Source organism: Rhea pennata, chromosome 1 (genome assembly GCF_028389875.1).
Source record: "Rhea pennata isolate bPtePen1 chromosome 1, bPtePen1.pri, whole genome shotgun sequence".
Classification (NCBI taxonomy): Eukaryota; Metazoa; Chordata; class Aves; order Rheiformes; family Rheidae; genus Rhea; species Rhea pennata.
The window spans coordinates 67,788,444-67,816,047 of NC_084663.1; the positions used below are offsets into that span (position 1 = coordinate 67,788,444).

The window sequence follows — 27,604 nt, forward strand, 5'->3', positions numbered from 1 at the left end:
AGATACTTATTTATAGGGACAATTTGCTCCCATAACTATCTCTTTTGCAGTTAATAAAATGTTTGAGATACAACTTCTGATGTGGGTACTTTAAAGGATTGTGTCTCAGCAAGGCACAGAAGATAAAAAAACAAAAAAACAAAAAAAACAACAAAAAAAAAAAAAACAGATGGACAAGTCCTATCTAACTCCTAATTGTTCTCCTTGACAATATGAGACTGTCCCCTAACAGGATGTTTTTGCAGTATTTTGACTAGCCTCATTGTGCAAGATTCAGGCTTTGGGTTTCCACCATTTTCCCCATGGACACAATTCCAGAAGCTAAGACCTTAAAGTCACATAGGTTTTCCTGCTATTCTGCCCACACTTCCCATGACTTCAAAAAAGAATTTCTTGTTCTTTCTGGTGTCCCCTCTCTGTGCCTCTGAATTGGACGTAGCTGCTCTAGTGCTGGCAGCCCTTCAGGCTGCAGGGGATTATTCCCACCTTCCCCACAGAAGAGTTTCCCAGTGTCTGCCCCAGCCTGCCGGGCATCGTGCTGTGCCTAGGTGCCCCATGGCTATGCCTGCAGGGTGCCATTTTGTCAGGCCAGGGCAAAGGCTATGTGGTGGGCCGTTTCCAATGGGGAAAGGCGACCCTTTGCCCCTCGCAGAAGGCCCAGGGCTGCCAGTTCCGGGGGCAGGAGGGACTGTCCCCGGAGATGTGACGGATATAGCGACAGGCCGACCCGGGCCGGCCGGCCGGCCGGCCTGCCCGCCCGCTCCAACCGCCCTAACCGCCCTTGCCATGGCAACCGTCTCGCACACCTGCCAGCGCGCGCCGGCGGAGAACAAAAGCCCGCGCAAACGTCACTCGCTTCTTTCGGCCAATCAGAGCCGGCTCCTGCAGCGGGCGCAGCGGGCTGGGAGGGGAGGCGCGTTCCTCCTTTCCCCGACCCGCGCGCGCCAAAGCCGGCTCCTGCCCCGCGCGCAGCCGCGCTGCCGCCGCCGCCGACTACAGCCCCCAAGATGCAGCCGGGCTCCGTCCCGCGCTTCCTTCCGGTGCGTCGTGCGCAGGCGCCGCGCGGCGGCCCGCATTGGCGCCGGCGGCCTCGTGCGATGATGACGCTGTAGGGCAAGGAGGAGGCGATAAGGGCCGGGAGGGAGGCGGCGGCGGCGGCAGCGGTTGCCGCAGGAGGGGGGCGGCGGGCAGCACCGGGCGGGCGCCGGCCGTTGCCAGCGCGCGCGTGGGCAGGTGAGCGGCCGGCGCGGGAAGGGACCCGGCCCGGCCGTGGGGGGCGGCGCGGCGGCGGAGGGCGCCCCCTTCCCTGCCGCTGCTCCCCGAAGCGGGGGTTGGGGGAGCGGCCGGGGCCCCGGTCCCGCCGGGCGGCCGTGGTGGGGCGGGAGCGGGGGGTGCCAAGCCGGCGTGGGCGGCGGTACGACGGGCTTGCGGCCAGGGTGTTCGCTCGGCGGGATCCTCGCTTGGAGGAGGCTTTAGGCCGCTGAAGCACTCTTAAGTGGGTCAAGTGTGCTGTACGTGGGGCTTGTTCCTCGGCTCCTTCACACTTGTTGCTTGTCTGGGCGGGGAAGCCCGCCGCTGCTGCTCCTAACATCTCTTTTACGGGTGGGATAAAAATATTAACACCTGCCCTTGCGCGAGAGGAGACTGGGGAGCCTCGTCTCGCCGGGGACCGCTCCATGCTTTTATGCATATTTGTAAACACTGCGGTTATCAGCAACAGATAATGTAAACAGGTTTCAGTGCAACCAGAATCCAGGTACTCCCACGTGAAACTCTTTAATTAAACAAACTTGTTTTAGAAGTTGCGTTTTTTAACAGAGAATCAGATGTTCTTCTCTCCTATGTTTAGAACAGGAAACAAAGAGGGAGAAACCTATAGTATTTGACTAGATGGTGAGGAAGATAGAACAGCTGTTGTTTTACCGGGCTTCTGAAACAGTGTGTTGGATTTCTTTTTTGTGTGACTGTCTTAAACTTACAAGCCTGTTGACTTAGTGGCCTTAGTAGATGTCTGTGTTGGTATAGGTTTAAGAAAACACTTTCCCTGAATACTAAATCATACCTTCCTTGATGTATGGGCTCTGTCACTTTATGCATATAAACTATTGTATGCACCTGCCACATGTTAGAAAAATTTTCAGAGGTTACAGCTTATTTAAAGATGTATTTTGTTCTTAGTGAGGCACTGAAGTTCTTCAGGCAGCACAATTGTTTTGTGTGTCGGGTTTAGAGTGGATTTGGCTTTTAAAATTGGCCAGGTCCTCTGGGCAATGCCTTCTGGGCATACTCATTCTGAGAGTTGAGTTCTTAATATGTAATTGAAGCTGTTTTCAGTCTCCTGCTGTAGTCGATGTCAGCGAATATTAAATTCTTAGTTACGTTCTCTCTGTGGTTGTCATAAATCTGTTCTGGAAGTCACTGAAGGACAGTGTGCTACACAGTTGTGTTCTTTTTTTTTTTCTTCCCCCAAAATTCCATAGAAAATTCCTCAGGTTTGAATGGCCTTTTTATAATGTTTCAGTACTGAGGTACTTGTCTTTATACAGAATCTTAATGAGACTACTTGTAATTTGATGGTAGCTGCTATAACAGAGAAAAAGATTTCTAGGTGTTACATCATAGAATGTAAGGTGCAGCATGGTCAAAAAACAAAGCCTGTTTTCCCTTTTTTTGTCTTCAGCTGTGAACAATTACTGTTTTTACAAGAAAGGAAGTTGTCATGTTCCGGGTTTTTATTTTTTTGTTTTTTCCCTTTTCACATGGGAGCACTAACCAGTTCAAGTTAAGATAGCTTTGTGTGGTAGATCTTACAGTAAAGAAAACTTACTGTGTGTAAGCTTCAGATATTCTGTGACTCTTTACCTTGTGTGAAGACTGAGTGTGCATTACTAGGCAGCCTGAAGCTGAACAAGTTCACTGTTGTGTTGGAAGTGTAGGATTAGTTGCTAAAATATGGAAATGACTCTCTGATCTAAGGTGACAACTTAATATAGTTAAGTAAGCCTGTGGATAAGGTTGTTGGCAGCTTTGTGGTACCATTTTTTTTAATAGCTAACCAGAGACCTTGGGGAGTACCTACTGGGTGGAAAACTGAATTGGAATTGGTGATGGAGGTGGGAAAAGCTGTATCTATCCATTTTTTCAAAAGGATTATTCCTGAGGGTAAATCAGATATAAAAAATAATCCTGTGTGAAATGGAAGTTTTTTTTTTTTTTTTTTTTTTTTTTTTTTTTTGGCATACCTCTGAAACAAAGCCTTTCAGGGTGAATATCCCTTCAATCTATTTATCTATGCTAAGTATGTTCTTAAAAAAACATAAAATGTGGTAACTATAGGATCTTAAATTGTTTCAGGTCTTCAGCAGAGCCAGGCCTAAACAAAGGGCTCCTCCCCGTAACTCCACTTTGCACCAGTGCCCTTTACCAGTGACATTGATACTGGTGGCATTATTGCAAGTTTGCTCAGGTGGCTAGTGTGTTTTTGGCAGTTGTGGGCAAGATTCAGACTTGAATCCTGTCTTCTGGGTACAGGGTAGAAAGGCTGGACCTTTCTGAAGAAGTTTGAAAAGCCTGTGCTTGCTGTAAGCAAGAGTTTCTGCTGATATACCATGAAAGAAAACTAATGGGAGTTGACAGGGCATGTAATGCCAGTGATTTTAGTGTCTGGTCTTTGTAGCTATCTTATGCTTTCAGTTGAATGTTCAAGGAGCTGTGTCAAGCGTTGATGTCCACAGTTACTCAGTATTAGGCACTAAAAATTTTGCAGGTTTTACAGGTTTCTGATTGTGTAACTTGTGTTGTCCAAGATGCTGCGTGAAGAAACAAGGCTTGCTTTCATCAGTGGAGCTGCTGTCTGTGCATGAGGAAAATCTTGATAAGAAAACTTCAGGAGGTCGTTGGCTTATTATGCCATCTGCAATTCAGATGCTTAAATAGAAATAGGACTGAAATGGAAATAGCAATTTTGAGTATTTATGATTCAAAAGTCTGTGTCTGAGTCATTCACTGGCTTTTCTGGCAGACAGTGTTGGTAGATTTGAAGAGGTTGTTACACAAGATAATGGTAGTGATTATGAAAAAGTACTTGGGAGAGTGTTTAAGGGGAAAAGTATCATTTAAACAGTATCATTCTGTGATAAAGCTTGTACTAAACAATTGTCTTATCCTTTCTGTGAGGCATTCTATTTCAGCTGGTTGCACTTAACATGGTGACTGATGGGCTTTGCTTTTTAAAGCAATCTGTTTGTCTAGACCAGTTCCAATAAAGAAATTGGCTTTCAAAGAGTAAGAAAATGGTAACAAACTCTAGTATTAGCCTTGCTTTGTTAGATTTCTGTTTTTGAAAACACTTTTAAACTTTCATTTTTGTATTTAAATATTTTCCTACTGTCAGAAGAACTTACTTTTGGAGTAGGATGCTGCAGATAAAGGAGGAGGTGAGTCACTTCCATATATTTCCTATTGCAGGGCTTTGAAAAGAATGGCCTCTTGCATTGTATGTGTCAATCACTAGGACTAACAGAATCAGACTTTAATGACTGGGTAATTGTAGAACAGAGGTGAAGTATAACTTGCCCAGTGATTACATACTTTTTCTGGAAAGTTCATGTCAGTGATTTGCCATAAAAGAAAATGTTTCTTAAGGCAGTTTGAGGACAAACTTTGAGGTTTACTTTGAGGGCACAACGACAGTCTTTCTGTGTGCAGAATGTTACTCGCCACATTGCAATGTGGCAGTTGGTGTGGTGATCGGCAGTCAGCCTCCCTTGGGGAAGGAGGTGCCACAGCTCATGCTGCTGCCGCTTTGTTTTGAGAAGTAGCAAATAATTTGAATTGATGGCACGTTGGCAAAATTAAGATACTCAGAGTTCTGAGAAGGAAATACTATGTATTTAAATGCTGGCTTGCCAGCTGATTTAGGGTGGTTTTAAGTTAAAACTTCTGCTTTCTGTTGCATTTTCAACACCACATGGAAATATCTGCATCTCCCACTGCTGCTTTTTTTTTATTGTTGTTGAGTGGCATCTGTTTGAGTCAGGATGTAGTCAAGGTAGGAAGAAAGTTACTATTTTTACTGTTTTTTTCTTAAATAATGGGCTCTTGAGCTGATGAAATATGATGTGGGGATGATGGATATAAAAAAGGTAGATGAAAATTATATTTGTTATTGCATGTAGTCATGATTGCTTTTGTATTCTAGAGTTGCTGATCTCTGCTTCTCCATTATAACAGAGAGAGGAGGAGAAATAGTCTCCTCCTTGCAGAGGAGAAAGTGTTTGCTTTCTCTGGCCATGCAGGATTGTTTATCCTTCCAAGTAATCTGCACCCAAACTGTGTGTGTATCAGAATGTTTCACAACTTCTCAGTACTGACTGGTGACCAACTTACTTGCAGAAAGGCATCTTTGAATGTTTAGGTAAGTGTAAGGGTCACAGAATATGTAACTGTCAATGTAGCAAATTTTGCTAATGTGGTTCAGTTGGGTTTCAGTAACCATGAAAATGCAGTGGAGTCTGCTGGGTTGTGCCAGATGCTGCAACTCATTGTGAACAGGACTAAGCCTTGTGAGAACTGAATATAAAGTCAGGTACTGCTTGCAAAAAGAAAGTGTTGGAATAAGCAGAGCTATAATCACTGGCTCTCTAAGGTGCCTTTAGCTAGCAGTGAGCAAGAGTAGACAATTTACTTGAATGAATGGATTCAAGGTCTATTCTGCATACTTAGAATGAGTATTGCAGTGTTCTGGTGGTAGATTTAAGTACATTAGAAACTTCTGTTGGAACTTGGTATAGGAAATGCTGCTTCTTTTTTTTTTTTTTTGTCCTACCTTATTTCCTTTCTGACCATATTTTATTTGAAAGCAGTTAGTATTCATATTTCTTCATCTAATACTGAGAACCAAAATTATAGATGACCTTTTCAAATGTAGGCAGTGTTGTAACATTACGACATCTATACTAAAATCTAAGTGTCTTTAGTAGTGTAGTTTGTTTTTCTAGATGCAGCCCTGATCATCTGCATATTTTCAAAGGCATGGTTACACTGACTTATCTGAAGTACACTAAAGCCATTCTTCCTGCCTTTTTGACCGATTTCCCTCCCTCTTCTTAACCAAGCTAAGTGTTCTTTTCTACCACCTCTTGATTCCTCTACTTAAAGGACTGCAATCTGCTTTTCCTTGTTTGAAGCCAGGATCAATTGTACTGTCCTCTTGGGGTCTGGAGGAAGAGAAGATAGCATATGTTCCCTTAGCTCTGCTTAGGGGATTGCTGGATCTGTTGAGCAATGTACCAGCAACTTTTGGGAAAGAGTTTTGTTTTGTGTCCTGTTGGTAGGATCCCTTATTGGGCTTCAGCCTGTTTTAATGACAGCATTCTGCTGAAGTTGCCATTTTAGCTCCTTATGGATAGGTTTGTTTAGTATGATTTTTTCAAAATGCTGTCGTCAGTATAGTGTAGTAAACTGGAGGTTTAACCTGTTTATTCAAAGTTACATATTCTTCTTGAGGGAACATACCACGGACCTTCTGCTTATGTGGAATTTTTTCTTCATGGAATTCTACAGTCTTTTTTAAAGCCACTTATTTGCGCTCTTCTGACTTCTCATGTAAACTGTTTAATAGTACTAGCTTTCGGGACCTGCTGCCTTAAGGACTTGCAGTCAACATAAGTCTTTATTTTGAGTTTTCATAAAATGGAGAATTTCCTATGAAAACAGAATAACTGAATTTAGACAGTAGAAGCAGCCTTGCCTTCTGAGAATGAATGCCACCTCTGACAACTGAGACTTAATCTGAATTACAGATTCCTTTAGCTAACTTTTAACTCCTGCCTGTACTAGAAATACCTGTATCTGTATTTCCTAACCTGCAGTGGGAACTATTTTAAATCCATGCAATGTAAAGATAAATATAGACAAGACTGGTTGTCACTCTTGAGAATTGCCAAGCTTTTAACCGCAGGATTTTAGCATTTGGAACACATAAGAGGATAGCTGGTAGGACTTGAGATGGAGTGCCACTGAATATGCATTTCAGCTTCTCTGAGCTGGCAGGTTAGTGATAGTTTTATGAAGAGTACTGTGCTGCATTTCATAGTGGGCTGCTTTTGAGATTTAGTGGTTGCCAGCTCCTGGTGTAAACTGAAATATGCGCTTATTTTCTTTCAGAAACTTTAAAGTCTTGGTTTTCTTGGCTGGTGGAATTTGGGTTTGGATTACATAGACAGATACTAGTGGTCCAAAGATAAGTTAGTGGTGGTGGAATCTGATGCTTCCTGACATTAAAGGCTGTGATAGAACTAATTTACTTGCAAAGAATGGTGTATATTCCAGATATGACTTATTTTTGTTTTAGATTTAAATGTTTTTTTAGATTTCTTGATGTATTCCTTAGAACAGGATATAACACTGCAAGGTTGATAACAGCTGTACTTTGCTGTTCTCAATATTAGTCGTCTTTGCAAATCTTTTTTTTTTTTGTCTTTTAATGGAACATGACTGTAAAAATAAAAGGAAGAGCCTATTCAGACTCCTCATTAAAGTAGCAATGTGACAAAGTGCCAACTGCTGGCTTTTTGCTTGCTGTACCTTGAGTGGGGAACAAAATGAATTGTTTTGAGGTGGATGTCCTGAGAGATGAAAACAAGCATAAAAAAAGTCAACAAAAGCTTTACTTAGTGGCTTTCTGGCCTTTGTATAATCAGCTCTAAGAGTAGGATGTTGAAAAAGGCTTGTGTCCTGATAATGTTGATGCCTGTGCCTTGTGTTACTGCAATTGGCTTTCTGTTCTTGACCTTTTTAATAATTAAAAACCATACGAATTCTGCGGAGTTGCAGAAATATGTTCAATAATGAATGTGTTATAAAAATGTTTCTTATTGCCAGCTTCCCTGATGGAGCTAAGGAACCTGCTAATTGACTTATACTTGATTTATAAGTTCTGTTGTAGGGGCAATTTTCAAATATGTCTTGGACATAGAAGAGAGCTACTAAATTTTTCTGACAACCAGAGTTACCCATTTTATACTTATGAAGGATATAAAGGGGTGGGTATTTTCTTCTAGTTCTCTTTGTAGATGGTTCCACAAAAATACGGAGTATAATTCAGCAAAGCTTCCTTGGTTTTTTATTAGGCCTTTTTTAGGCATCTTGGCAATCTTGTATCGACTAGGAATGCAGAGAAGGAAGATGAATAACAAAACATTAAAACCTTATGGGTAACAAAAATCCCGTCTTTGACTCAGTAAGAGGTGACTAAAATAGTTGAAGATTTGTGTGTTGGATTTAGCTGCTGTGTCTGTAAAATTCTCTTCTAATTTGGTCTTTATCCTTCCTATGCTCTCAAGTTTAGAGTTAGGATATTTCCTATCTTCTGCCGTAAAGTCTAAATCAGAATTTCAAATTAAGATGATCTTTGGCGAGCAAGAGAGACTGGCCAAGTTTCCCAGCATTCACATAAATATTTCTATTCTAAACATTTAACTAGTGCTTGATGCTGTTGAAAATGCCAGTTATGTCAAATGATTTGGAAGGACTCCAGTATACAGGTCAGTGTAGGGAAAAGGAGATGATACACAAGACTGTCTGTGATACTAGAAAAAAGTCTAAAATACTCAAATAAGGTCAAGGTTGATGCAACCATGCAGCTCTGTATGGTAAACCAGGTCCACCTTGGATTTTAAGCATCAGAGACTTAAATGCCGTGGAAAAGTAGTGTAAGGTGCTGTCAGGAGGACATTAGTTTCTCATTCTTCAATATAAGTCCTTTCCAGCTGCATTTTTCTGTGTTAATTAACCACTCCCAGTCAGCCCCTTGTCACACATCACAGTGAAGTCATTGTGAAAAACAAAGCATGATCACCAAACCCATGACTGTTCTCCTCTGAACACTAATGTCTTGGCTCTGTTTCAATAGTTCATTATTATGTGAGTGCCTTAGGGCTGATCTGCCTGCAAGACTCACATGAATATTCTGTGCAGTCTAAGATCATCCTCAAAAAAGTGCAGTTCCACATTCATGTTCCTTTGCTAGTGCCTACTAAGTGCCCAGGAGTTCTTAGCACTACCTGCAGTCCTCCTTTGTATTACCTTTTGAGAAGTTTTATTCCATATAGGGATTAAAACTCTTAAAACTTTGTACTCCCTTCTTGCATATCCTATTATGAGGTAACAGAATATTTGAACGCTTTCTCATTTGAAGCCAAAGGGACTCCTGAATTAGAGAGCAATCTAAGTCATGTCTTTGTAATAAGAACAGTTTATAAGCATATTTTTTAAAATACAAAGTCACAGGTGACAGTAGTAGTATTTGGAGTTGACCAAAGCATAGTTTCGTAATTCCTATTGTAGAGTGACATTTAGTCATGCTAATGATGGAGTAATTAAGAATTAATGGCACTTAAATTAATGGCACTTAAATTACTAGGCAGACATAGAAAGGAAAGGTGCAGAGTATGTATTACTGTTGTTTGCATTTGAGACTGCTGCTTTAAGAGATGTGGCAATAGATGTGTATCAGAATGTTGTGCTAATGGTGATCCAGTTGCTAAGGAAATGTGCAGGATGTTTGTGCTAAAACTACTCTTCAAGCAAGAATAAAGACTGTTGGACAGTTACTGAACTTCTGACTTAATTGTGGCAAAAGTCATGATCATCTGGTAAGTAGTCTAGAGAATTGATTATACTGGGAGGTCAGCAATCTGTTGGTGAAAAGCAATTCTGTTTACTCTTTGAAATAAATTAAAAAAAACATACAACTTCGAGCCTCTGAATGAATTGTTGGGTAAGATTTCACACAGGCTAGCACTTACTGAATATGTTGTCATAAATGTAATGTTGGAGCGAGCTTTTCTTTTATGTACTACTAGAAGTAGAGGTAAAATAGGTTATGTAACTTGTAAAAACATTCGTTCCTCCACTGGTGTGGAATCAGCCTCAGTTTGAGGCTGACTTGCAAGTATTGTAATGCTTTACAGCTCTAGTGACAGAGCCCTAAGAAACTCATACTTTGTTTAGGAAGATCTTTATGTTGTTTGGCATCATGCCTTCAAATCAAGCAGGAAAAATGAAAATGAATGATAGGAAAAGTCTTCTGCGTTGCTTGCTGATTTTATGCTGTAACATTTGTCATAGAAAATCCTTTCCCAAGCTCTGATTTCAAACTCCCGTGTGTATGAAAAAGCAATGTTACATATAGTTTGATAAAACTCCTTTCTGACTATGTGACCCAAAGCAGATTAGCATGTAGATTAGTGTATTTATGACTAATAAGTCTGCCTCGTCAAATACTGAGGTGAGATTTGTTTGAGGATTAGAAAAAAATAAAGTATTTGGGGTTACACTGAAAGTCTTATGGGAAACGATGTAGTGGAGATTACTTTCCACTTTCCTTGGTGTTGTGCTGGTTCATCTTAATACAAATTTAGTTAACTATACAAATAGCAGTAACTATATAAAGATTTAAGTCAAGGTGGTTTTCTTGGTAGGCAGGTCTGCAAATGTCAAGGGATTCTGATTTGAATGGCAGGCATACATTTTGTTAGCCACTGCTTATGTTCGGTAGCAGCTCTGTAGTACACAAATCTAAACTTCCTTACTGTGCAAACATATCAATCTTTTTTTTTTAAGATAACTTAGAAAGCAGGCTTCTTGCTACTTTCATGCCTCCTTCTAGGGATCTTAGACTACAACATTCCCAAACTTGAATAGAAAAGTCAAGAACCAGTGACAAGTCTTGTATGAGAAAGTGATCTGTGCTTACTTAGCCCAACTATTTGTCAGAGAGCAGTAACATATTGGAGATTAGGAATGCTGGGTGTTATGCTTGTGTTTTTGAGGAAGTGATTAAGCTAACCGATATATTCCTCCATGAGGAAGGTACAAGATCTATTTTTTTAAGTTGTATATTTTGAAACTGGCGCTTACAAGAGTTGTGCACCTCCGAAGTGAGGTGACACTTAATATGACAAGCTTGCTTTCTGTAGATAGCTGAGGTCAGTGCAAATGTAAACAAGTCTGTGGTTGGACTTGAACTACTTGCTCTTTTCCAGTTCAAGATGGATGTTGCTGCATATTATCTGGTATTTGCTAGTGGGCTCTTTTCTGAAGCCTTTGCTCTCACCATTCTGACTTTGAGTGGCAATGAAAATCAAAGACATCAAATTGCTGTGTGATAGTTTAAGCACCCTTCATGAAGGAAGGTGAAAAATCTTAATCTGTGGTTAACTGACTATTTAATCTGCACATACAAATCAAAATGGGGGCAAGTTGAGTATTTTGATTTGATAAAAGGTGAGTTATTCCAGTAAAACTTAGAATGCTGGATTAGCTGTAACTTAAGTACAGCCAAGTTGGATCAAAGCAAAGGACCCTCTAGCTCAGTATCCTACCTCCCTGTGGAGCTACTGATTAATCTTCTGTCCTGCAAATGCCTCTGGCCCCTTCTGCCCCCTCCTTCCCCCCCCCCCCCAATGATACACAGCTGGTCTTCCTTCAGGCCATGCTACCAAAACACCTTTGCATGCTTGTGCTCTGTTTGCTCAGTTTTCTTGCCCTTGTGTCCTGCCCACCTGCAGAGTGATCAGACCTTTTACCAGAAGCAGAGAGACCAGGAAACTTCAGGCTGACTCGCACTAAGCAGATCCCATGTTTTGCTGTGGGTGTTAAGTTGGTGGATGTTACAAAAAGTAGAGCTATGGATATGTTCATGGTAAAGTTTGCTTGGTGTGTCCCCTTGCTGCAGTAAGAAATCCTGATATGTATTGGTCTACTGTGTCAGGTCGCAGGACTGCTTACAGCAACTTGGACTGTGCTTTGTCCTTGCCCTTTCTATTTATACTCTTTGGGTCTAAACCCCAGCCAAGTTGCACAACCTCTTCCTGGTCCTAGCCAAGCTGGCAATTCGGAGGAGGAGGAGGAAACCTAGCAGATGATATTCTGGCATCTGTAGGGTAGAGTTTATTTCTGCTTCCTTGTCCTCTTGGTCTCTGGCCAGAGTATCTCAGGGTAGTACCCTCCAAGTTCTTGGATGTCTTTAGGGAGCTATTGGCATTTTTTGAGGTGCTTTGCCTAGTATCCTCGAAGTTTTCTATTTTGATTCTCATCCTTCTGTGATTTTTTTTCCTCTCCATGTTTTCTGTCTCAATATTTGACTTCTTCCATGATTTTTTCTTCCCCTTTAGTGCCCTTCCCCTCCTTCAGAGAGGACTCTAAGGTTTTTAGTAAGGATGCCTATCCCCCAAAGAAGAAATATCGACTAAAAATGAACATGCAAAGAGTCTGTGGAAAGCATGTGCTGATACTTCTCTGGAAGCTGAGAAAGTATTCAGGACAGGGACTTCTAGAACTAGAGGTGGCTTCTTAACGCCCCTTGATGGAGTTCTCCCATGAACTTGTTCAGTCTTACCATGAATCCTCATATTCCACAGTTTGCTTGTTTGCTGTGTCAAGAACAACCTCTGTGTTTGAGTTTGCCATCTGCTAGTTCTGTGACATTCACTTGGCTCACAGAAAATGCTCAAATGCTCAATTGTTTGGTGCTTTCTTCTTCTTCTTTTTTTTCTTTTCTTTTCTTTTCTTTCTTTTTTCTTTTTTTTTTTTTTTTAAGTCATGATGATTGCAAAAGCCTGCTATGTTGAAATCTTACTGAAATTTTGAGTGGTCAACTCTAGTTTTAAATACCTTTTTTTTGTTATTGCAAATAAAATCCTTTCCCAAATCATTTAGCAAATGACAAGCTGTAAAACATCTGAACTGATAGCTAGCACATGATAAAAATAGATTCCAGATTTTGTATTTTGTACATGGAAGGCTTGTGTCACTTCATACTCCGTTTCCTTAGCTACAGCTGCTTGCTTGTCAGCGTAGGTCAGGACTGGCCTGGTAATCTGGGCAGGTCAGTTGTCCAAGATTTTTTTTTCTGTTCTAACATATACAAAATTTAACAGGCAGATTATATTTACAGTACTGGTTATTGGCTTTTAGCATTTACAAGTCTTTTTATTTGAAAAGCATACATGACACTGCTTTGCTGTCAATGCTGCAAAAACTTTCCATACTTTTCATGGTAGTGTACCTGGGGATTTTAGAAGGCAGATGAATTTACATCCGACCCCCTTTATGCAGTTTTCAGCTAGCATATCTCTGGCACGCAGATTAGTGGTTGGCTTGTGCGTGTAGCACTCTGTCTTTATTAAGAAGCTTGGTTTGCATTCTTTCAATATTGATGGCAGCTGTCTGTCTGGGCACAGCACATGAGCCTGAATAGCTGTATTGCCTCTCAGGTATGCAGGTATGGACACAGTAGCTGATCTTTGCATTAGATGATAGTAATATAGCTTATTTCTCAGCAGGAAAGAGAACACGCTTGTACTGTAATGAGATCCCTTTTTGCCAACTCCGTTGACACTAGACATTCTGCCAGTATAAGGTGTGTTTTTCTACTTCACAGGATAGTTAACTGAATAATTTTGCATGTCTTAACACGATTTGCAGATGCAGTTGGGCTAGCGTAAGAGTGCCTTCACTGAGTACTGAAAATTAGGACAAATAACTATTCAGTAGCTTGTTGACCCATTTCCTTCTCTGCTCATATTCCTACTGTCTGGGCCCTTGTCCAGAAGTCAGCCCAAATTCCTACCCTTCCCACTCTTAACAGTGCGGATATTTATCAACGTTGCCATGCTTTCTTCCTTTTCATAGGTTTCTTGAAACTTTGCATCTTCTGTGATGTCCAGAAGTCTGTTCTGCAAACAGAAGGTGCAGATAGACAGTGACTGCTTAACTCACTCACTTTTTTTTTTTTTTTTTAATATTTAAATACCACAGAAACATATGTAACTGTATGGGAGACCTTGTGGTGCAGAACAACACTGATGTTTGGGTCACCTTGGTACAGAGAGCTCTTCTCCGGGGTTAGAGTATTAAAAGTTCAGGTGGTCTGTTTGATTACTTCTCCTTAGGCTGTTTTCAGTCTTTTATATGACATTATAATTTTCCTGTAGCACTTCAAAGACTAATAATGCTCTTCAGAGTTGCGAAATGGGAGCAGGAATGGAGGAGTTTGCTCTTCCATTGTCCTGACACTGTTATGCCCCAAATCTTGTTTATGGGCAAAAAGGAAGCACACCGTACAAATGTGTGTGTGTGTATGTGCTTATGCAGAGCCGAGAATTTATTGCAAGTATAGTGAAAAGCTTAGTCTGATTCAAGAATAATCATTAGTCTAGATCTAATTATTACTTAAAGAAGAATAATGCAGTTAGTGCTTATATACAAGAAAGTTACAATGATAGTTGTAAAACAATTAAAACTGTAGCACACAGTTTCTGTCCGTTCTTTTGGAGGTATTCACACTCTTCCGTTGCTCCTCTAAGTCTTAAACTCAGTAGCTTTGGACTGCTGGATAGAGTAACACTATAAACTGACAAACTCGGAGTCCTTTGCTGGGAGGAATATGATGATGCTTCTTAGTTACTTGAAAATTAACATGGACCTAAGCTCTTTCATGTTTTAGATTTACACTAATGTAGCTTTGTTAATTAGACTCCAGGTCACAGCTATACTAGCAGAAGACTCTGCAGGGAATGCAGTTATACTAGCAAAAATTCTTTTACCAGAATTACAAAATAAATCACAGAAGGATGACTTGTTGTGCAAGTGACCTGGTTTAGGTTTTGCAAATGTTTTGAGTGTAAGCTACATCTCTACTTAAAGGGCTTGCATGTATGGTATAGTAGTTTTCATTCTTAGAATTATAGCAGTAACCACACAGGCTAGGATATTAATAGACTGAGTGTTTTCCTATCTCATTAGTTATAGGACAGTAGAATGTAATTATTCACCTTTCTGCTTTTGAATTATAAGTGATGCATCATGAGTGTCCTTGGTCTTGTATCAAAGTTTGACTTGATGTAATAAACTACTATCCTGATAATATTGTTTATCTGAAAGAGTGGCAGCAGATAGTGGAGTGGATTTAAATTTTATTTAAGCTCATTTCTTAACTTTTTCAGTTGTGATTATCTTTTCAAAGTAGATTATATTCTTTAGTTATTTCATGAAGGATGTTAATACCCATAATTAAAGTAACTTTATATTGCAAACCCTAGTCTTGTCTAAAATTTCACCCATTTGACTAAATTTGCATCTGACATATTAATCAGGTGCAATCTAGTTACTGTAGATCTCCCCCCCCCTTTTTTTTGTGAATTCTTGGTGGTTAAGGAATTATCTGAACAAAGATTCTGGACTCTTGTTCTGTTTGTTCTTAGACTGATACGATGCACTGGGAAAGGAGGCTGGTTATTCCCACACTGTTCTTGTAGCTTCTGTTTGTTATAATGATGTCTGACCTGTGGCAAAACTACATTATGGGTTTTGAGGGAATGGCTATGTGCTGTTTTCCACTGGAGGAAAAAAAAAAAAAAGGACTTTAAGGACTTTGAACATAAATAGAAGAGTAAGATTTTTGTTCTAATTTTTGTACAAGAATTTGACCATGTTTTGTAGACCAAACCTGTGTCTCGCAAGATAAAACACTGAGTAAACTCACAGCACTATGAATAACATTTGCCAAGACTATCAGGAAAACTGGAGACTGTATACTTCCAAAAATTAAGAATGATGTTCTGCTCAGCATCTTGGAACTTGGCTTCTGGGATCCTGACCTCTGTATTTAAATTGGTAGTCTTGGTAAGGTGGCTGGTTTGCTAGGCTAACTGTGGTCTGCAGCTGGTCAGGAGGATCATAATGAAGACTGTGGCATGGGTATATATGACAATTTGGTACTTGAGCCAACAGATAACTGTTAGTCCTCAAAAAGTTTGGAAAATGCTGCCTGTACAAAACATGAAGGGTGAAAATCTTAGCTGGGTGATCCTGCTCTGTCATGTTGCCACTGTGGCTTATTTGACAGCGTCCTGAGCCAATTCAGCTTACTAATTTGATAGAAAACTGTTCTCTCTTTCCCCCCCCCCCTTTTCCAGCCCACCAACTAGAATGGGCCTAGAATGGGCTTTAACAGGTATCTGAGCTGCTTTTGGAGGGGACAAACATAAGTGGAATTGCCTAATGTACTCCCAGGGAGAGAAGGAAGAGTGGGGCTGCCCCCTTTTGGCAGCAGCCAGCCCTTAAATCTTTTCTCATCCAGTTTGTGGGTTGTTCGTGCAAGCCCCTGAAAAGCACTAAAGGCAGTGGTCCCTTCCTGTCTTCCTGCTTGAAATTTGCAGCCTAAAACTTGTATACTTTCTTTCCTTTTTTTTAATCAAGGTGGCAGGGTGCTATTGAGTGGGGGGAAGTTGGGTATGTGTTTTTTAAATATGGTTGTTCCATCGGTTGGAGCACTTGAGCTGAAGAAATCTGTTCAATTTTTAGCAGGATTCAAACCCCTGCTTTCTAGAGGAGGTGTTGTACCTGCCAGGATAGAGGAATGTTTGCTGTCTGGATTGCTCATGTTGGTCTGGTGCCATTTTCATTCTCATGCAAAGCCCCTCTGTGTAGAGGGGAGGAGGAGTGTAACAAGCCTGGTAGCTTAGCTCTGGATTTTAGTGTCTCCAAAGAATCTTTTTATACTCGCCCAGCAGTTCTTTTTATGAATTGAATGTCCTTGAGGCATGATTTAAAGGACTGTACTCCAGCTTCACTTACAAGAGGAAAACTTGTCTCATTTCAGTCTTTCACATTTAGACAGTTGGTGATCCAATGTGTTACTAACAAAAAACAAATACATCTTTCTATTGTTAGCAGTTGTCAAGTAAGTTGATGTGAACTAGTAAGATGCCACAGAAAGAAAAGCATAAAAGAGCACAAAGACTGAATGTTTCTCATTCAAAGAAAAATGAGCCATTTAATGAAAAAGGAACTGAAAGTCTCCCGTGTCTGGGCAGTGGCTTTTTGTGGAGCATGGTGTGAAAAGAACTTGAACTTCTGTTGCTCATTTCATACAGCTTTTGTGACAATCCTCTTGTCTCTGATTTACTGACAAGTAAAACTAATTTCCAGCAGCCATCCAGTCTGTAACAACTGGACATTCTGTCCTGGGGATGGGCCAACCTCTGACATAACGCTTTAACCCAGTTACAAAACTGGGATCCAATTTGCAGTACAAATTGGACAAATGTTGTAACAATGTAATAGGATCCTCTGAAGTGGATGCATTTAGCTAATGTAGGCAGGCTCTTGGCTTGCTCCCTTTTTTTCTTTGGATCCAAATGCATCAGAATGTGCTTGATTGTTTGCCTCTGTAGCCCGCTGTGAAATAGCTTAGGCTGAAGTGTCCGGTGACAGTTTACAAGTTACAAAGACAGCTTTTTGGCCGGTGACCCTCTGCAGGAATCTGTAAGCTTTGTTTTGTAGATGTCTCTTTGTCTAGGGAAATTGCACCTAAGAGAAGAGGTGCTGGATTGCTTTGTCCCTCATTGTTAAAGATGACCTCCAACTAATTTTTACAGCTTGATTCGTGTTTTTCCTTCAGGGTATATTAAGAAAACATGAGGTTTACTGAAATTCTTCTCCTCCCCCACCATGCTTATATGCCCTTGTTTGCTTTATTTTTGACTGTGTAGCTTTTGAGAGAGTGTTTGGAAGGCTGTGGATATATAACTCTGTAATTGAAGAAGACATGGCTCAATCATTAAGGGACTTTATCTTAGAAAATTAAGAAGGATAAACATTCCTTATTTCAACTTACTCTTTGATATTTTGATATTACTGTTTTGTTAACTTTTTAGCTGTGGTCTTCCAACTTAGGGGCAATTCAAAAATCTCCTTGAAACATACAGAATTTTCTTCTCTCTTCTTTGTTCTATGCACAATAAAGAAAGTAGCCACTCAGTTGATACCCATGTAGTTAGTTTGTGACCTAACAGGGATTAGCTAGGCCAAGTCTGTGGGTGAAATTCAGCAACAGCCTTATGTGCTACAGCACTTAATCCTCTGCTTTCTGTCTTCCTCTTCTTTCTCCCTTACCCAAACTGCATCCTCTCATCTTCTACCTTGTATTGACACTGATATTTGCCTAATTTTTCCCAGTAAGTGGGTTGGGTGCCAGACAGTGAAAGAAGGAAGAAAAATCTATCTATTACTTTGACTCAAATTACTGTGGATAAAGTCAAACGAGCACCAGTACCGGTGCTAGGGAGGGAAGGAGGGATAGCTTGGGCAGGGATAGGTTCATGGCAGTATCACCTGAGAGCAATTTAAGTAAATTAAGTAACTTAACCTTACTGAATGGTGTTGGTGTGACTATATATTTTTGAGGGGAGGGAGGGGAGTGGCTTCTTGTGACAGAACCTCTCTAGCAGAAAGCAGTATAAATACAAGGTGCCAAAAAGCTGTATTTGGCTTAGTATATCTTATTTCAGTCAAGGTAGCCAAAATAATCCATTTATATGTAAAATTTGCCTCTGTCATCCTGTATAAGCTGTGTTCCTGTCATGAGCAATCAGCCCATAGAGCATACAGGAAGTACTTTGCCATTTGTAGCTATACTATCAGTTTTGGCCACGCAGTTCCACCTATTTTTGTTAATAAGGCTAATCCAAACAACAGCTGATTTGGTAAAGCTGTTGAATCTGTGGGTGGTTTAGTGGCCAAATAGCTGTGCTGTGTGACTGACCTTGGCGTGGATGTAGCTAACCAGCTAGTGATGTTGTTGCAGCTGTAGTGGCACATGGATGTAGGCAAGACAAAGACAGGCTTGAGAGTTAGTAACTCTTATGAGGTTTCAAGCACTCAAGCCCTTCTTTAAAGATGAACAAATGTTTTTTGAGAAATCATATAATGTGAAACTTTCATGATGACTTTTTATTCTTTTGGAAACTGAGCTGTGTTGATGAGAATGAACAAATCTTGTGAAGATTAGTCCTACCCGCACACTGCACGTGCTAGTTTAAGGATGTTTTGAAGAGGATTAGCAAGGAAAGAACATACAGCGGAAATGCCATTGCCTTCCTGAATGAGAGTTTCTGTCAGAAAGGCTGCTGACCAATGAGAGGGTCATTGGTCAGTGAAGGGGAGTGAAGGGAAGATGACATTTTCATTCTTTCAAATAATACCACTGTAGGTGGAAAGAAGTAACTTTTGAAAGGATGATTCCAGTGCTGTTTAGAGGAGGAGCATACCAGGAAGAGTTGAATGCTGGAAAGGTTTGTTTGCTTAAGGATAGCGGGAGACAGTCTGATCACCTAGGACTGTGTTTTATCTTAAAGAGAGGAGTCACAGATCTCCTTAAGGATAGGGTTTGTAGTTAAATTTGAGTGCTTTCTTCACTTTGCTACCATGTGGTGCTTGTTTAACTTAGGTAGAAAACCATTCCCTGTGCCAAGTGAATTCTGGGAGCTTAGGAGGGCCATATCACTTACTGTTAGGAAAGCTTGTAAGCTGTTCCAATTATCCCTAGAATATCTAGGGATAGTTTACAAAGAACAGTAGCATGTTCATGTGGTGTTTAGTAAGTTTATTTTGCTCCCCAAGCAGATGAGGAAAGAGCAAGTATTTAAATGTCCTTAAATATGATGTGTAACTGTGGATATTGACTCCTTTGCCATGGCATAACAGCAGGGAAATACTGAAATAGTTTTGCTTTCTCCTGATTCTGTTTTCAGAAATAAGATGGAGCCTGAAACAGACACTGACTCTCCTTGCTGAGGGGATGACAGCTCCTGAACCGGGGTAGGATGAGCAGTTGAGTGATGACCACATGGATTCTTGTAGGTTGTGTGGTGGCAGCAGCCTATAGTGTCAACAGATTAATGGAATGCTGTCTGTGTTATAGGCAGCTGGGTTATAGGCAATGTTGAACTGATAAGTTTTATCTAAAAGCTGCCTTAGCATTTAGAAGTTCTATACTTAAACAAACAAGAAAAATCCAACTCCAAAACAAACATCAAACTCTAGATACTTTTCTTAGCTGATTAAAAGCACAGCAGGAACTCATTGGTTGATCTAGATGCTGATGTCCTTACAACATCTAGAATCTGTAAGTACAGTTCAGGTTGTACACAGACAGCATCTTTTGTTCTCAATAGCAGCTAATTTTAATTGCATGCTGCAAAATATTTAAGGTCTTAAATATGAGATTTATAATTTAATTGAAATATGAAGCAATCTCTTCCAGAACACAAGTGTTCTATACCCTTCCATTTTCCAGTTTTAGATTTAATTCATAGTCTTAAAGACAGAATGGGACAGTAGGCTTCTATTTACAGCGTTTTAACTGTGGTCTTCTAGTCAGATGATACTGAGCATGTATCATCTTGACTTTCTATCTTGGGAAAAAGTCATTTTAGGCATTTGAACCCTTCGGTGAACTATGGACTCGTAGAAAGCTCTTTAACAGAAATTGTAGACTATCTCTGTTCTTCCCATTCATAATTTCAGACTACTTTCTGCTTTCTTTCATAATCAAATAGTTTGGGCTATTAGCACCTTTCTGTTGGCAGCTCCTTGCTGCATTCAGGTACGTATTTTTTGCTGTTGCAGTCCGCTTAGATAATCCAAAGATTTTTAGACCCTTTTTCAGCTAGCTTACTTTGCATGCTCATTAGGGGCAAGTAGACTTAGCACTGACATCCTGTATAAATGACAGTGTGGAAACTTCTTAGTTTGTGGTTTGTGGACTTGGGTTTATAATGGATTTGATCAACAAATTTCACTTATGCAGAGTTCTGAAGTTCATCTGTACTGCTGAATGAAAATTAATTTGCTAGAGTTTCCTTTTTTATTTTTTTTATTTAAACTTAATGACTGCTTGGCAACAAGTACTGGTCAAATAAATCGTCAAGGCTTATTTTGAGAAGTCTTTTGGCATTCTTGTATTTTCTGGTATCAGAAGAATCTTTTGCAAGCATTTTGGCTTTGTATGAGTCCAAATGTGGTTAAGCCTGTTGTGTTGACTCCGTGTCTCTGAGTGTCACTCCCATAATGTCATGGATTTAGGTGATACAAGGACATGCTGTTAGGCAATATGGCAGTTAGGGCAGTATGCAGGGGCAGTTCTGTTGCTGCAACCTTTCAGAAAGAAAAAGCAGTAAAACTTGCTGCTAAATGTCTAATGCAAATTGATCAATCCATGGAACTAACTATCATGCACATGTTTGAAATGTTGCAAACAAAGGTGTAATGTTGGATAGGGAGTGTATATGTGTTTGTAACTTTATAAACAGCTGCTTTGCTAATTTGGCCTTCTTATTGGCTATAGCTGCAGCTTCAAATTTGCTTCAATGCACTGTATTGAAATTAGTCTTTTGTAAGTTGCCTTTTAAAATGAGATGCCCAATAAATTTCATTTAAAAGTGTAGTTCTTGTTGCATACTCTTTTCTCTTCAGTTCAATTTTACGAAACTGCCATATGACAAGTTCCCCATGTTTCTCCCACACAAGAAGAATTGTGACTTGGCTACTTAAAATGTGACGAAGGCAAGATTTCAGTCGTTCAGTTGCTTGCTGAATATTTGTTCTTGGTCTTAAAATCCTCTTGCTCGACCTAACTTTGCTGGGCTTCTTGTGTAGCTTTGTTTCATTCCTTGGCTTAATTTTCATGTGATAATTCTGATGCTTTTGTGTTTACCAAATAAACAGCTGTGATCGTTTTAGATGTTACTTTTCTGATGGTGGCTAATGCCTGTGTAGCAGAGCTAGCAGAAAGATGGGTGCACTGTCTGCTCTGCTGTCATATTGTAAACCTACCTTCTTGGATGATTAAAACAGTATGCCGTACTGAACTTGGGCAGATCGTGTATGATTTAGTTTTGCCAAGTCTGTTACCTGCTCATTAACACCTCTCTTCACTGGAAAATGCCAGGCAGCTGAGGGGATGTATCATTAAAATTGCTGCAGCAAAATCAGCTACAGCATATTTGACAGAGCCCCAAATTATTGTGTAGTTGTCATATGTAATGAGGTTAATTCATTAAAGGAAAAAGTACTTTATTTGTAGGCTTTTGAGAGGTAATATTTTATTACAAGATTGTCATAATGTTGGATGATAAAAATATAAAATGGGGATTTGATATTGGCAGAACTCTGCATCTTTTATTGTATTTATAGATTCTCATTTAAAGCAATTCTGCAGTCTCACCTGAGTGCTAACTCCTTTTGGTTGTTCCTGGCATTCTGGTTATTTTGTCTTCCACGAAAACAAATATCAGAGTATGTCTTGACTGGATATTGAAGTGACTGTCACATGGTGGTGTACAGAAGAAATTGCCAACTTGGATGAGCTCAGATTGACAGGTTGCTATCAGTTGTATTCCTGGAACTTTAATCTTTAACATCTTGAGTTAAATTTATCCCAAATCCTTTTTGCAGTGTTATAAGCGCAAAATGTAGTTACTCCTCTGAGAGGATAATATGGCTTATGGCTTTCTGAGGGAATTGTGTATTTCCGATATCTATGACAGAAAGCATGGCATTTAAATCTGTCTGGTCTAGTTCCTTTTAAAAGTAAGGGTACAGACCCATTGCTGATAGTATTTTGGACATGTTAATTTAAGCAAGGGACGCTACATAACCATTGTGTCTGCTGCTGCTCTCTTTGCAACCAGTCTGAAGTCTGATGCTTGAGTTCTGCTTGCTTACTGCTACCCCTGCAGCTGCACCATGCCTGATGTTCTAGTGAAATCTAGCCCAGTTGATTTGAAATGAGTCTTGTACCCACAGAAAATTGAATTGTAGAATGACTGTGATAAATAGTTTACTTTTTTACAGTGTTGTAAATGCTGTGATGTTAATACCATAAAAAATCATGTAGTTAAACACCCTTGTGCTTTTGTGAATTTGCTGTTGTGCTGGAACTCACTTTGTCACCTTTAAAGACAGATGTTTAAGCTATGTTAGGTTACAAAAGCATTAGTGATCATGAAATGAGAATTCATTGTCCAGCTTTGTAGAAGTCTGTGCAGATGGTCCTGTGGGAGTTTGGGCATACCTAAAGGCAATCGTAGCTATTTCTAAACAGCTAGCCCTGGCTGTTTAGTAGCTTTTAGACATACTTTTCTTCTAGCCAACTCTTACAATGTTCTTTTTAACCTGAGTTTAGTTATATAAACTGTTTATCTTTCAGAACCAACACATTATCAGCCAAGCCAAAGCCACAAGAGGAAGCAAGAGTATTTGAGAAGGCTCCCAGCATCTCATGAATGAACTAACGGAACTCGATAATGCTGGTTCTCCAGAGCCAGGTCTACGGCTCAGGAAAAGACACATGTCTAGCACTGCAACACAGTCAGATATTGAAGAGGACAGCTCTGAGCAGAAGCCTCTTCTAGTGGAGCCACCTCTGTCTTGTGACCAGGAAAATGTGAGTTATGATGATCTGATAAGTTTGCTGTGATAAATGAATTTAAAGTGCTTCAGTGCTTGAAATAAGTTCCAGAAATGTGAACTAGGAGCCTGCAACCATTTTGTGCCTGTGGCTAAATCTAAGAAAACCAGAAAATTGTCAGAAATGTTCAGCTGAATATATGGAAACTTGGTTGGCAAGACTGGGCATAAATGTAGGCTTACCAGCTTTGTGCTTTGGATTTCCTCCTTAAAGAAATGGAGTTTTTACTGTGTCATTCTTTTCTGCAGAGAAAGTATTTCTATCAAGCTTTTTGTGCTTTAGCTGCCAATTAGATGCAAGTGGAAGGAGAAGATACACTGGCTATAGTTTGAATATAATCTGAACCTTGACTGTTGCTATTCTCTTGGAGAGCAGGAGAGAAAAATCTGCTTACTAACATTCCTATCAGAAGAATGACCATCCTGGATTAGACCAAACATCACATTGCTCAAAATTCTATCTCTGATAGTAGCCAATAATGGACTTGTAAGGAATCTTATAAGGACAGGGAAGCATGTTATGTTACTTCTCTAGGATCTCTCCTAGCCTTTAGCAATTGGTGGTTCAGGGATTTCCTGAGCCAGTGGCACTGTTTCTGAATTTTTGTTACATGAGCCTTTGTAAACTTCAGCAGCCACAATATCCTGCAGAAAGGCATTCCACAACTTAATTAGGTGTTGTATGAAGGTAATGTCCAAGCATTGGACAAAAGAACCCTCTGACTGGGGAGTTTCAGAACTCTAATGCTTCTGCCAGGATTTATACAGATAGTTATCAGCACAGTTAAGTGGAAGAGACATTCAGCTTAGATTCACTATTACATTTCTCATGGCTTAATGAGTTTACTGTATCGGGTTAGTTATACAGCTTTATGTTCTTAGCCATCAGCAAAAACATACTGATGTTACATAGCATAGCCTTCAATGCAGAAGAGCAAGACTGTTGCTGTAATTGCATTTGCCATAGGTTCTGGGTGTGCGCATGGACCAGTACCATAGTGCAGCTAACAATAACCCCTGGAAAGCTGTCTTAACTTCATTAGTCTGAGGCCTTACTGAATTTAACCTCAAGTGTCCTTATAATGAGAAGTCAAAATAGGTATTCATGGCTAAGAAGCCAAGTCAATGCAAATTGTATGTCATTATGAACTTCTACGGGACATTCTCAGCATCATAATAGGAAATGCACACAATGTCCACATAATGCAAAGAAAGACAATCATAATGCGTGGTTATAACTTGTGCAAAGTGTTAGTGGCTGAATCTGCTAAGGTCAGATAAGTTTGAGTTGCACTTGCAGATAGTTGTATGTACATTTAATCTGACAGTGTGTTTGGTGTCATCTGTTCTAAAGGGCTTTTTCTGCCCTATATAGCTTCCTGTTTTCTTAACCCCTTTTTTTAAGCCTAATGTTTATTCTGGTATGTTTCCTCTGTATGTCGTCTTGTTTTTAATACTGTGGTATTATTAGTCTTTCCCCTCTTAAGAAATCGGATGCTTGATGCCTCAGATGGAACATCCTAAAACTCTCTGCTACCAAATGCATTAACGTTAACTTGCCAAATGGCCTTTATTTTGTGACATACTGCAGTATTCTAAATAATCTGGAGAACACATTACACTATACCTCTTTCTCTGTCTTGTGCAAGTCTGAGCACAGCTGTTACTCAAATATGTTGACGCGCAAGCTAGGATTTACTTTTTGTTCTACTGTACGTTATGCCTATGTGAAGCAGTCTCAGTGGAAATGACTTATTAGTTCAAAAGCATGATCTTTCCTCTAGTCTTGAAGAAGCTCTTGTTAGATAACTGTAATGCAAGGTTATCACTGTTCTGTAGATGGCAATAGTACCCAGGACAGACTAAATATAACCTTGTAAGGCTTAAGTGGGCACTCACTAATAAAGTGGACACCACTTAAGGCTTATGTTACTAGTCAAATGCAACCTCTTAGAAGCAAAAAGTAACAGCCCAGGAATTTATATGTCGGAGATGCAAAGTGGATAAGAACTGTATAATGTCTTCATCAGAATATCCATGGTAGTCTAATCAGCTTTTAGATGCTTCTACTTTTGACAAGCTAGTGGTATTGACTTTCTTGAATATCATCATGTAAAGGTATCCTAGTAGTTACAATATCTCAGTGAAACTTACTGGGCTTAAGACTTGAGGCATCGGTGTAAAAGCCTTTGTTTTTGTCCTGTGATAAAACTGCATTATTCTCTTGGTGCCTGTGTACAAATATTTGATCATACTAACTTATTTATATCCTTGCAACTTTTTTAATATATCAAATCTGGCTGAAACTTTCCTTCGTGAGATTCCTTTTCCTCTGCCTATTTGTGTATTGACTTTCTACTCCTCTCCTGTCGGATGTTGTGGTGAGAAGAGGATTTGAACAACTTGCATAATCTTTTCTTCCTTTTTGCAACTTTTTTTTTTTTTCCTTGTGTTAGATGTGTTGTGTATGTGTGCTGGCAAAGCACTTTTAAGCAGGTGCTTCTCTCCTGTAGCTTGGGTTGTCTGGCTGTTGTGACAGCATCTTTTCTCCTTCTTTAGTATTTTCATGTCTCAACTGCTTTTGTAATTCAGGCAGTGTCATAGTGCCTACAGAAATCCCTCTTACTGTGGCTTTGTTAAGCTGACACAAGCAAATGCATGTGACTTTTTATAACCTGATGAATGAGCTCTTTATGCTGCCCTAAAAACCTGTGCTTGACTCTTTCCTTCTCTACTTTAATCCGTCAGTGACAGGAGGTGAACAAAAGAACCATTTTCTTTGCCTTTATTCCAACCATCAGACTCATGTTCTTGAATTGTTTCCTTTCTTGCAGTTGAGCTGCACTGTGCAGTTGTCTGGTGTGGTACAAAAATGCCTCCATGAAGTGGGGGCCTATTGATCTGAAGGGCTTGATAATCTATAGTAGGGGTTTGGGAGGAGGTGTGCATAGCTCTCAAGTCATCTGAGCAGATAGAAGAAACCTTGGCAAATACTCAGCTGGATCACGTCTCATGGGGTATGGACTTTCACTTCAGGTGGAATTTGACCTCTGACAAACTTCTTGATACTTGCATGCAGCTAGAGTCTTTTCAGAATACAAATACCAAAACAACCTGAAGGAGGGGGAGAGAAGGACATAAGACTTTCAGATATAAAAGAAAACTTAAGAATAGTTGGAAGGTGAGTAAATCACTCAGGGTTCTTAGCTGGGATCACAGAACTTGCAGAAAGCCTTTTCTGTTACAGAACTGTGTATGTATTATCTATATGGACTACAAAAACAGCTTTCACAAAAATGCACATGTAAATTTGTGGAACGGTTAACTTGTCTCTGTGGTGGATGCTATTTGAATGAAAAATACTCGGTTGAAGTCTTACAGATCCAGGCTTGATATTAAACCCTTAAAAGTAGTCTCTCTGGAGCTGGTACTTGTAAATTCTGGCTTTTTTAACTTTTTTCCTTTGTAGATCCACTTACAAGCTTCTTGCCCAGTTTGAAACCACTAAGCTTTATTCCATCTAGCGTTTTACTAATGGTAGTTGGACTTTTGGTTAAAAAATTTGCTTCTGCATTTGCCTTCCTCCTGCATTGCATTATAAGTTTTGTTGGTTGAGATTGCCTTAGGAGTGGATGTGGGAAAGGCCTGGAATAACAGAATTTGAGGTCTCACCAAAACATGTTTGCTTTTGTTTTTAAGCAGATTATATTTAGACTTTCTCACTAGTTAGATTTCTGTATCTGCATTGACATTCCTCTATTTTTACATTTCTTAGAGAATGTTATTTCTTTGAAAGTATGTGACTTGGCCTTTTTCCTTCAGATCAAAAAATCTTAATGTCCGAATTTCTCCTTCATTTGCTGTTCTAGGCACTGGAAGTAATGCATGTTTGTTCTCAGACTACTAATTGCTGAAGCAAGTGCGTATCTTTCCCTATAATACTCCTCTTCTTGCACAGGAAAACATCTGTGGGTATACAGAACAGAATATCTGAGTGCTCATGTTTAAACTGTATGAAGACACATGACACGTCTTATGGAGATGCTTTCCAGGCTCAACAGGCTTCAGTTGGTCAGATGCTGCCTGGTCACCCTTAACTGACAAAGATGCTAATGTGCCTAGCTTATTTAGAGGCTTTTAGAGCTTGAGTGTCTGTAGAAAAGGGAGAGCTTGGTGACCTAGTCAACCATCAATACCAGACTTTCAGGCAGATTGTCTAATGTGGGAAAGGGCTGTGTCTGTCTCTGCCCTGTCTCCTGGAAAGCTCCTGGGAATTAGCAAGAAA

General features: G+C 40.0%; 1 protein-coding gene across 2 annotated transcripts in view; it reads left to right on the forward strand.

Annotated features, from left to right (window-relative positions):
* The first annotated feature begins 1,146 nt into the window (after window positions 1–1,146).
* Window positions 1,147–27,604, forward strand: part of ADIPOR2 (adiponectin receptor 2) — a 43,678-nt gene continuing 17,220 nt past the window's right edge. Inside the window, exons 1-2 of one of the 2 annotated variants that reach the window (XM_062590568.1) lie at window positions 1,147–1,233; window positions 23,060–23,296. In XM_062590568.1, the coding sequence (XP_062446552.1) occupies window positions 23,132–23,296 (165 nt within the window). In that variant the 5' untranslated portion in view covers window positions 1,147–1,233; window positions 23,060–23,131. Of the gene's footprint in view, window positions 1,234–19,646; window positions 19,669–23,059; window positions 23,297–27,604 lie in introns of those variants that run through there. The other variant, XM_062590577.1, reaches the window with a different exon arrangement.